Source organism: Coffea arabica, chromosome 6c, assembly GCF_036785885.1.
Source record: "Coffea arabica cultivar ET-39 chromosome 6c, Coffea Arabica ET-39 HiFi, whole genome shotgun sequence".
NCBI classification, from domain to species: domain Eukaryota; kingdom Viridiplantae; phylum Streptophyta; class Magnoliopsida; order Gentianales; family Rubiaceae; genus Coffea; species Coffea arabica.
In genome coordinates, this window is record NC_092320.1 from 17,355,503 (window position 1) to 17,368,045 (window position 12,543).

Consider the following 12,543-nt stretch of genomic DNA (forward strand, 5'->3'; position numbering starts at 1 on the left):
TACTTTTCTCAAATAGTAGGGGAACTAATGGTGGTACAGTTTTGGAAATGCATAGATTGAGACTGTCCATATTTCTGCTCGGCATGGATGATTTGTAACCATCGGTAGCTACTATGACTCTTTGCTCTTTCTCCCTCACCTTCAGAGTCTTTTCACTCTAATTGTGCCTCATGAAGGCTACTAATGTAAGCAGGTTGTGATTCTTAATACATGCTACCACACAGTATCCTGCGTGTAAGCTAAACAATTGGAGTGGACCTAATAACTTGCTGTTTTTGAATTCTTTTCTGTTCGAGTGTCTCTGGTTTTTGGTGTCTGTGCCTTTGTTGGCTTCTCCTGGTAAATTTGTCTTTATTGTGGATGGACCTTCTTCTGCAATGCGTTGCTCTCTAGCATCTGCAAGTTGCGCGGAGTCCACCGCACTGATAAAACATTTCTTTATAAGCTTAATTTTCATAGTAATTTTTAATGACTGATGAGCTTCATACATTGGTAGATGAGCTCAATCTGGACTAGCCATTCAAATTCCAAGAACTGGTAACATCTACTTCCATGCAGTTGTCTATTTTGGAGAGAGAGTCCCAAATACTTATATTTGGGAACTACACCAGCAGTTTGTAGGACAAACTGATGGTTTGGGTACAGTTGTCCTGCATCTTTAAGGATGTCTGCTGTATTTAGTAGTACTAAATATGGCGGATTATGCATGCTGAGACTTTTCTCGCTGCTGAGGAGGTCAATGAGTAATGATTTCAGTCACAGGCCATGTTTTCCTTTTGAACCCGATGTACCTTTTTCACTTGTAAATTTGACATTCACTTCCTCTCCTTTTGCTTTTAAAGGAATATGTCTTCACATGCCCTTTGCTAATTGCTGTGAAAAAGTGAACTCCACATGCCAATTTGGTTGTCACCTCATGGATTATTGCGAAGATTTAGAAAATGCTGGTGCTTACAATTGCCTTGAAATGGACACAATAATGACAATCAATCAAGTTATACCCCAGGGATGTAGGTCATGCAAACATGGGATAATCATCTGTTCTATACTTTATCTGCAAATCCATTCTTTCTGTTATTGGAATTCATTTGGTGGGGATGAAAGAGAGGAAAGGGGGGGGGGGGGGGTGGGAGGATGAGGGGTAGCTCTATGAGTTACCTTGGACCACCCCCAGAAAAAAGAAAGGCCAGGTTGTAAATCTTGCATGACAGAAGGGCTTATAGCCCTTCCAATGTCATGATGATTGCTCAAGTCTCTCACCTATAAAGACTCAAAACAGTTCTTTATTGCTCGTTGGGAGCCATATTAAATATTTTGGGGCCGAAAGAGGAGTTTTGGAGATTTTTTTAGGTCATCTTTACCCTACAACTTTTGGCACTTCCATTTCATTCATCAAACTTTTCAAGTACTATATTAGATGAATCATCAGAGTACTTATGAACAACACTCATCCATAGCAACCACTACTTAGAAATGACGTTCCCTTTTTGTAATCTGGTTGCTAGAACCCTTGTACACTTTTAAAATTTCAGTCTTGTGGTATTTGATCATCACTTCTTCTTTTTGGTCGGCTAGAAACATTGGTTGGGTATCCACACGCCTCCATTCTTGTTGTATCAGTTACATAATTCACCTGTATAACCAAAATTATTTATAACATGCAGAGACAAGCTCAAGGGTATGGCATACTGATCAGATTTTTCCCCCCCGTTTTCTTGGGCTTACAGTTTTTAGAAATTAGAAATCCAAGAAAATTTTGGATTACAGGTTTAGGGAATCTCTTTTAAGTTTGGTCCGTCTTATAATTATCCCCTATTACAACTTTTTTCTTGTTGGGGACCAGGAAGTGTTGTGAACTTTGTTTTCTTTCCTCAAAACAACTCACTCACACATGCTATAGATCATTGCATCCAACTTTTGTGGAAGTATTTATAAAGTCCACGAGACTATAATATGATGACACAACACTTGGAATTTATCCCAGATAGAATCAAACTTTTCACTTAATTTCCTCATACTAGTGGCAAGTAGACTTAGTGACCTGACAAACAGGATAACAGAGCATATACGTGTGTGGTATAGTGCTTGAGGATTTGGTCTTCTGTCATGTGAATGACAGAACATTCATAAGCCACCCGTGAGAGCATATATGCCAATGGAACTTCTGCTAAAATATTTCATCACCTTTCCATGTTAACAAAGCTTAGGTTATTAGGTCTTCAATAATTGGCCATGGGGGATGGCAACTTGGCCAATTTAGAAACTGCCATGTGTAAGAAAGACATACATTATTTTTCCTAGTGACTATAACTGTTGTATAACCTTATTTATCCTACACTAGGGGGAGCGAGCGGACCTAAGGAGGCCTAGGGATAATCCGGAAAGGACTGAACCATCATCGGACCAAACGGGCGCACTGTACACCCACTTGAATTTTTTAAAGCAAAACCACTTTTAATGTGGTTCCCACCCCACTAAACTTTAATACTTTGGTAGTGGTCATCAGCTCAAAGGCTGGGCTGGTGGTTAAGAAATACATACATTCTGGCTTGTGATTTTGTCATTTATACGGCAAAAACATTATATTTATTCTTGATGCCAAGTATCAAGTGCAAAAGGGGAAGAAAAAAAATGGAGGGTAGCAGAAAGATTTCACCTAAATAGACGAGCAAAGATTGTCTTGGAATGTCTTACTAATAGTATTTCTTGAACATAGAATGGGAGGATTTGGTCCATGTACCGTTTTCTTCATTTGGCTGTTTTGTTTGCCATAAGATTGTGATTAGGACATTCTTGTTTTTAATTCATATCATGATTGACGTGTTTGGAAACCAGAGAAAAGATAGTCTAAACTACAAACAATTGACATAGGCAAGAAGGGGTTTAGTAAAATCACATTAAACAAATTGTTCAATTTGCCGTGTGAAGTAAAGCATATGATAAAATGATTTCTTCCTAAATTATTCAGAAAGTATCACATCATCACCTTAATTATGCTACTAGATATGGTCTATCGACAAACCATTAAATTGGATTGCTGCATACTTATCAAACCGGGCATGAATAATGATTAATGACAGAAAGCAATCTGTACAGAAACTACATCTCCTTTCAGGCTTTTTAATCCCTTTTCGTCTGTTGCATTATGCTAAGTTCTACGCTAATTAGTACAGTTAGCTTCATTTTTTATCCAGCCAACTATCAGAAGATATATGTATGTGGAGAAAATAGTAATCTCATGTCCAATAATGTCACGTTATCTTGTATAAATTGGCCAGCAATACATACAAATATTTCGAGTGGAGCAATAATTTTGATATTCAATTTGTTAGTTTTCCAATCCCATGCATGCTACATGGGAGTGATTTAAGGCGTAGTCTTATAGGTGATGGAATCTTCATATGTATGTGGAGTATAATGATGCACATTTCTAGATTTTTAACCCCAAAAATGCTCCATTAGCAACTCTAGGCTCATACCAAAAATTAATTTAGCAATTTGGCGGTATTAATGTGATTGATGACCTCCCACAAAATTAGTAGAATCATCTAGACTTTCCATTGTCATTGTGTGTATTTTTCTATGGTCTAGAATTTTATAGGCTCATGTCTGAGGGTGCACAAACTTAGATTCTACACTATGTGAGCAGAATTTCTAAGGATAGAGTCCTTGAGCAATCTAACATATTGTGGAGCCTTTAGGGCCTAAGGCCTGTGGTCACACAAGCAATTTGATATTGGAGCTTTGTTCACTTCTCCAAAAACAAAGAAAGAAGTAATTAAAACATTTTGGAACATTATTATTATTCTGTATCTTGAGCATTCCATCTCATGCAAAAGCTTTGTAGTTTTGTTCACACATACATACAAATTCATCATCACTTCACTCGTTACTTCTCTTCTCATAGCATATCAAATTTGTCATATGTGTATAGTCCACCTCAAATTGTCTTGGATCCAATCCTTCGCCAAGAAGGCACATGGAATTGGTTGCACACCCTCCTTTGTCCTAGTTTGCAAGCTAATGATAAATATGACAAGTTATACTTTCTGTGTATAGAATAGAATGGAGTTGTTGTTTATAGGCATAAATCCTCTCGAAATGGTGAATTCTTAAAATGAACATGACACTCTTTTCTTTTATTTATTTTTAAAAAGAATCAGTTGTGAGTCTTTATCTATTCTTTAATGACTCGAATACGAGATTTATCGATAATAAGTAAAGCGTCGTTCGTCACACTAATATATATATATATATATATACATATATATATATATATATGGTCCTCATTGCTACTTAAAAGTAAGTGAACATGGTTGAATGAATTGATTGAAAAACTTTCTCCAAAGTCCATACTTTTGAAGAATTTGGGACCATTAGCTCATTTCAACTCATACAGAAGAAAAAGACTGGCTGTTCCTTTTAACTTTGGCACGAATTAGGCCTTGACAGGTGGAATACAATCCTGTTGTCGGTGCCTTTTATTTTTCAAGATGGTTGAATATGATGAAGCACTCATAGCACAATAAGGTATGCAATATTTGAGAGGATCCAAGGTAAAAAGTTTCCCATCACCGGTCTTATCTTCCACTTCTAATCCCATTTATTACATCGTCCCAAAATCCTCAAGAATCACTTGCACCATATCCCTTTTGGAAGAAAATATTCCAAAATCTCAGCTGGAAAATGAATTGGATGTGTAGATTGTTGTTGGCCACCATCAATTTGCTCACTATAATGGTCTCCAATAAGTCATAAGCCTAGAGACTTTCATTTCATCACGATGGATTGCATTTTAATTTGTGGAAAAGACGTTATTGGTTTAATTTCACTTTGCTGTGGTAGGCCTTTTTTTTTTTTTCTTTTTCCCTATTTTTTGGTCAAGAAAAACATTCAAGAAATTTTTGCTTGGCATATTAGCATGATGTCAGTAACTTTAAATATATGATCCAAGGTATCACAAATTATTTATGCATAAACTACAGCGGATTTAGTACAAAAGATTATTGTTTTCTTTTGCTAAAAAGAACATGAATTGGTGGAATAGTACAAGAAAAATATGTAACCACAAAAGCGAGAGGTCCAGTTTCCTTGCAAGAAAATCAATTTGACTATAATATTTAGAGAACCCTCCAAAAAAAAAAGTAAATTAAGACCTCTATCAAGACTTGGAAGTTCATCCTTGTTCGAAATGGAATTTATTTTTTTTTAAACTTTTGTGGGTTTTGGATTTTTTTCTAATATATACAGTTTTAGAGATGTAGATTGATAAGAAATCAAGAGTTGAGGTTCCAACCTATCAATTTGTGGATTAAACAACAAAAGAGGTTCCCACATGTAGGTGAGCAATGCCTTTCTATCACTTGTCGTTTTGGGCACGTTTTGATACGTAATTAGACAAGAAACATGAGGTTATCGTTTAGTGGGAGCCAATGATGTTGTCTAATTTCTTTTACTCTTTTTTTTTCATTTCTTTTACTTGTATGTCTGTTGGTTAGGAATAGAAATCAAATAAGAGTCCGTCTAACAAGCGCCCAATGGGCATTCATTAAAATGGAGTTCAGATGTTCATATTTTGAAAACGTACTGTTAATTAATTAAAGAAATCATATAAATGTAAACTACGATAATAATTGTTAGCGTCTGAATTCATACAGTAGGTTAAATGTGATCTAAGTGCATTAATGAGTGGCCAATGCTTATGTGTGTGTAGATATATATATATATATATATATATATATATATATATATATATATATATATATATATATATATATGTATGTATGTACTACAACTTAGATTACCTTTTCTAGCTTATGATTAAATTCAATATTTTACTGACTAAACCTATGTACGAATGAGAAACTTGTACTAGCATGGAATGCATATGTAAACCAAACATCTAAATTTTCATTTGACAGAAGGAAAGGAGAGATAAAGGAACTTTATCATTCAATTACTTCTAACAATGATTAAAAAAAAATTTAAAAAAAAAAACACTTTTTGGACTTGACGGCTAATGAGCAGAAAAAGAAGCACTATGGATGACTCGAATCAATCAGCAATTACTTACGAATTTGGATTAAACAATCCAAAACCATGAGATGATTGGAGACTGTTGAATCAGATTATGACATCCCTCCTTCTGTACAAGCTGCTATTTTCAGGGACATGATCCAATTGAAGTAATGAAAATTGTAGAGTATGTTTTGGATAGAAGATAATTTAAAATTTTTTTTTTTGAATAATACTGTTTCTTACGATCCTACTATCCGAATCTATAGGAGCGATCCGGATCGTATGCGAAATCGGAAAATATGAGTGTTAATCAGAGAGTAATAAGCATGATTCGGCCTAGGTGCTCACGCTGGCACATCATTAATACTAATTAATATTGTTATTTTTAAAATCTTTTTATAGCGTAAAAAAGTTGGAAGACGTGAATTTGAAACATTTCACTTCTTCACTTATACTTCCTTGTTTAAGCCACTAAATCCATCTCTCCTCCTCTTTAATGTGCGAATCTCAATGCCTATCTATTGCCTTGCTTAATTAAGAATGACTTTAAACCAGGATTAGAGGAGGAAAGGTCAAATATTGGTATGTATTATTATGTTAATTAACTTATGAAATAGCAAGAAATAGAACAACAAATATATCAGTAAAAAGGGGTCAACTGAGCAAAAAGAGCAAATTCGAACAGAGTTGAATATTGAATTTTTTTTTCCATAATTTAGATTTGAATACCAATTTACAAGGATTTTTTAATCTCATTAATAAATATATATTTTTTGGAAAATTATATCCACACACCTTCAATTAGATATCCATACACCTTCTCTATTCTATTTTACACTAGATATTCGACTACAATGAAGATTAAAATAGTAAGGGTACGTGACATGGTCAACTATGAATATTGATCTCTTGACGAAAATGCTTCCTTTTTGTGGAAAAACAATTAAAATTGAGAATTAGGGGGGCAAGAGTCTAACAAAAGCTAAGTTTTTCTTTACCGTAAATTGTGGGTCATAATTACATGGTTTTGCTAAAAAAAAAAAAAGAAAGTAAATAAAAATGTGTTTATGATGCAAACAAATAAAAATTAACAAATAAACTACAATCCAAACAAATTGATTTCTTGACGAAAATGCTTCGTTTTAGTTCTGAAAACAACTAAAATTGAGAATTAGGGGGAAAACGTCTAGCAAAAGCTAAGTTGTTTCTTTTTTGCCCTAAACCGTGGGTCAGAATTGCATGGTTCAGCTCAAACAAAAAAAAAAAAAAAAAGAAAGCAAATAAAAATGCATTGATGATGCAAGCAAATAAAAATTGACAAATAAACTACGATCCAAACAAACTGATTTCTTGACGAAAATGCTCTGTTTTAGTAGTGAAAACAATTAAAATTGAGAATTAGGAGGAAAGAAGAGTCTAACAAAACTAAGATATTTTTTTTTTTTTGCCATAAATTGTGGGACTCAGAATTACATTGTTTTGCTCAAAAAAAAAAAAAAGAAAAGAGGAAAATCTTGGTCTCTTTGATCTCGTCTGTTGCCTGGAAGGGGAGTAATTAATGAATGTGTTTGGTTGGCGGTGGGCAAAGTTTAAAAAGCAGAAGAGCGCGTTATCAGTCGTTAGTTAGCACGTTTTTATGCTTCCCCATCATAATAAAACAGGAAGAAAGCGCAAACGCGGTGGAAAGGCCCCAAATCATGTGGAATCAATCAATGCTTTGGTCCAGGTTGACCCCAATAAATTAACAAAAAATATATATATATCAATGCTTGCGACTTCCGCCCACGGGTCCGGGCGGGAAGAGGAGGAGTAGGCGTAGGTGGCTCACATTCCCTCCATGAGTCTTCGCTAGATCTATAATCCATATTTGCCAGCTCTCTCTCCCCAAGATCTCGCTCCATTTTTTATTTATATATATATATATACACGCTCCTTCACTCTATTCTCCACCTTAAGAGTATTCTTGCCTTTTATTTTTGTCTTTTCAACTTTTTGAAAGGTAGGCAAATGTAGTGTAGGATTTTTGCATATGATAGGTAGTTAGGTAACACTTAGAGCCAAGATTTCTTTATGCTAGATTATAAGATAGTTCTTGTTTTGATTATTTTACTTGATTTTCTATACTCTAATTTTGGATAATCAGATTTTTTTTAAAGATATTATTGTTTATTTTTGTATTTGGACTTCAGCATTTTTAATAACTAAGAAAGTTAGAATCTAAAATTTAACTAATAATAGTTTTAACTGATTTTAGTTCTCTATAACGAAAACGAAAACGTTTGTAAAACTTATAACGCCCTAATTCACCCTTTCGACCTGTCCTAGATCCCTAAATTTTACACGTAACAATGACAACTAGTAGTAGATTACCCTAATTCCAAAAAGCAAACCAGCCATTGATTTTGGATCACCAGTAGTAGGTAATTAATTTTACCACTAGCAAATAAGAAAACCACAAAAAATTGCAAGGAGGAGAATAGAAGAACAAGAAGCAACCGACATAACATAACATAATAGTAGTCTTTCTTTGCATTTGGCCATTGTCCACTGGCAATTTGACTTGCATATTAGTGTAAAGATGGGCTAGTTGTGTTAGAACTGAAAGTTGGCTCCTAAGTGAATTTTTTTGACTATGGAGTTCCGTAAATTTCTTATGCATAAAATGAATTTTTTTTTCTTATGCAATTTTTGATGGACAAAATCTTGGGAAGGAATTTAGATGTTGAACTTTTGGTTTTGCTAAGGTAGAAATTGCTATAAACAATATGGGGCTATAATTGTTTGAGAGTGATGACGATTGGCAGAGATGAACAATCAATGGTGCAGCAGAAGGTCACAGTTGGTGGATGAACATTAACGACATTCATATTCTGGGACCTTGTTACCCTATCCAATTTCCATTTCGGCCCCAATCCACTAAAATGTTGCCATCCAAACCCCCAACTTTGTTGTCCTTGGGATTGGCTCGGATGGTCTCGGAGTAGCCTCTTTGGTCCCAAAGTCCCGTGTTCGAGTCGTCTCTCCTATCGTTTGTATATCCTTGGGGGCAGGGTGCATAGGCGTAAGGAGATTAGTCTGGCAAAATTGGGATACTTCTTATGTTGATTAAAAAAAAAAAAAAACCCCAACTTTGTTCGAATTTTCATTTTTTTTAAAAAATTTTTAGATTTTTTGTGAGCACATTTTTCAATTACCTTTATATGTCACATATATTAAAATCATTCTAATGCATTTTTTTTTTACAAAAAATCTAGAAAATAACAATCCAAACGAACAAGAATTAATCACTAATTTCTTTTGAACACCAATATCCAAGTCATTTTTGATTATGTGAATTATCAGCTTAAAATTATCTTTCTGCCCTTAAATTCTATCAAGCAAAGTTTATTAATTTTGAGATTTTTTTTTATGTAAAAAGTTTCTTTTTAATCTTTCTTACATTGGAGATTATTTTTTAACCAAAAGCTCCAGCTACTTAAAGGAAAAGCATACTGTTCAAGCGTGGCTATGTCACAAGGCCTACCTTGCTAATGAAAATTACCATAATCATTTCTACTACTGCAGAGAACATTAATGGAAAAAAAAAATCCCATATTACCACAGAACTATTGAAATTTTATTCACCAGATTAGTATGCGAACACCAAAAAAAAAAATTCAGATCTTTAATTTCCTGTCCAAATAATTATAATTATGTCCTTTGGCTACAAACAATTACTTCTATAAACTTAAATTTCTAGTGGGGAAGAACACACTACATCTTTCAAAACACTAGTGAGTGAATATTCATTTATATGATATTCATTTATAATTTATATATTTATAAATGTATTTATATTATTTATTATATATAATATAATACATTTATATTTATTTATAAATATATAAATTTATTTATTTATAAATATTTATAAATGTATTATAAATGCATAAATGTATATAAATATAATAATATAAAAATTGGAAATTATAATTTATACATTTTTACATTTATATGATATTCATTTATAATTTATACATTTATAATTTATATATTTTTATATAAATATATAAATATATTTATTTATAAATATTTATAAAAGTATTATAAATGCATAAATATTTATTGTTATAAAAATATAAAAATTATAAATTATAAAAACACTTGAAAATATGTTTTAAAAATACATCTAAAAATAATCCATAAAACATCTACAGTAAAAGTTTTTCATATAGTTTTTGAAAAACAACCCCAAAAATAACTAATCCAAACGGACTTGTATTTGAAAAACGAAATGCTACAGTGCTGTTTTTGAAAAACAACCCCAAAAACAGCTAATCCAAACGGACCCTAGAATCTACATCAAAATTACTGTTTACCGCGTCTAACCACTGTAAATTTGGATGTCGACGAAGAAGGGGAACCTGGGTTTCGAATTCGACCCAGTGAGTGAACTCAGTTCTGGTATTTACTCGGTTGACTTGATCAAATTTACGTTCTTCAGTAAGAACTCATTCCCAACGAGTTGATTGAAGAGTCCCCACTCAGTCACCGGGTTCTTCTTCTTTCGTTGCATGGCTGCTCTAGCAATCTCGGTCAGCATTGCACTGGACAATCGCCTGACCCCTCGAGCCCCGCCTCTTATTATTGCCGGGTTTACACTTACCTGGGTTTTCTCCGAGTTTTTCTTACCGTGTCGAGTGGAAACAGTCTGAGTCACCATCGACAAGTAGACTGACTCGGGACTTGCGCTCCTAACTCGGCTCAGCGGGTCACCTGTTAACAACAATTCCTTCGCGTCAACGAGCACTATATGCTTAAAATTTCTCCTTACTCGGCCCAGCAGCATCGGATAACAAGCCCATCTTCTCAAACTCATTGGAACGTGGTCCAGAAACCCGGCTAACGAGTTCTCCGGGTCAAGCTCATCAACATCAAAGCTCACCACCGAGCCATAACTCAGCCGAGTCGACTCAGTCTCGTTTCCTCCACTAAAATTGCTCCGAATTCTCCTTCCCCAGATTGGCTCCCCGCTTTGCTTATCCTTTTTACTCGATTTCACGAACTGGGTCAAGCTCAAATTCTGAGTTGAGTTCAACTTTTTATAGTGATCAACGAGCTGCGAGAACGAGTCGTTCTCCTCGAGAATGGCCGAGTCAAAAGAAGCCGATTTTGAAGGGAATATGAACAAGAGGTCTGCTCGGGAGGTAAGAGAAGATTTGTACAACAGCCTCAAGAACAATTTCAATTCATGCAAACTCAAGGACTCTGAAACATGAGCAACAACGAGGTCATTCATGGCTTTTGTTCCTCTTCTGTACAACGTTCCCATCCCTTGCAATGCATGTGGCAGGGAAGGATCAGATGCTGAGCTTTTCTTGAATTTCTTGTTGTAATCATTATTGTATTTACGAGAAACTGTAGAGGAAGAAAACTGAGACAGCTGTCTTCTAGGGGTAAAGTGGGAGGAAGGTTCAAAAGTGGAGAGGGTGAAGAGGAGAAAAGTGATGAAGAATAGAAGTGCACAGATGGAAATTGTGGATTGAGCTCTGGAGAGAAGATGACTTGAGTTTGATCGTCTGAATATCGGTAAAGGTAAAGAAGAAGAAGAAGAAGAATTTGAAGAAGACGAAAAAGGATTGAAAACATTTTGATGCCTTTTCTTGTTAATAATGGAGGAGGCAGCAGAAGCAGAATCATTATTATTACTGTCTTCGTCTTCAGGGAAAAGAATGAAGAGGAAGCCCATCCCCCAATTTCGATGGTCACTGCCGGTGCCGGTGGAGGAGGTGGTTTTGGCTTTTGCTGGGAATCCCATTCCTCATATCATATGCCCGCTCCCTCTCTCTTTCTAGTCTCCTTTGCCTCGCCTTTCTCTCTCGATAGATATCACTATCGCCTTTGTGGTAAACTGATGGGGGCTTTTACTTAGGGAGCAGCAATAGCCAGCAGGACGACTCTGATTCCCTCGCAGGTCACAACAAAGGTTTAAAGAACGAATATTTAGGTTGTGTTTGGATTGTATTTTTCATGATTTTTCATGAAAAAATTACTGTAGTGATTTGATATATATGAGAGAAAAAGGTAAATAGAGAAATGTGATCACGGAAAATGACGTAATTTTTCGAAGAAAAACCGCAATCCAAACAGGCCTTTACTTCGTCGGTTTCTTTAAAGCCCCATACCAACTCTAGGGGTAAAATTTAAATTATTCAAGTAATAGTTACTTAGGTGTATATACCTCCAAAAAAAAAATATTATATAGAACTAAGCTAGAGGATAATTGTTAGTATTACCTATAGCTACATGATTGGGTGTTTGAATACTCATTATTTAGGAAAAAAATAATTCATTTACATCATAGATAAGTTGTTCAAGTAACTTTTTTATTTTTTTCAATGAGGTTTAAGATTTCGGGCGTCACGTCATAAATGTTATATACATCACGTCATAAAAAAGCGTTATATTTAATATTATAATAAAAAGAATTTTCTCAAATATCACAGAGTGTTTTGATGTTGTAATAATTATAAAAAAAGGGTTTTC

At 34.6% G+C, this 12,543-nt stretch overlaps 1 protein-coding gene across 1 annotated transcript; it reads right to left on the reverse strand.

Annotated features, from left to right (window-relative positions):
- Positions 1-10,465: 10,465 nt before the first annotated feature.
- Positions 10,466-11,815, reverse strand: LOC140008649 (uncharacterized). The gene has a single exon (XM_072053487.1). The coding sequence runs from the start codon at positions 11,813-11,815 to the stop codon at positions 10,466-10,468; it is 1,350 nt and encodes a 449-aa protein (XP_071909588.1).
- Positions 11,816-12,543: the final 728 nt, after the last annotated feature.

Coding starts and splice junctions, on each gene's coding strand:
- LOC140008649 (XM_072053487.1), bottom strand. CDS start 11,815: ATGGGATTCCCAGCAAAAGCCAAAACCACCTCCTCCACCGGCACCGGC.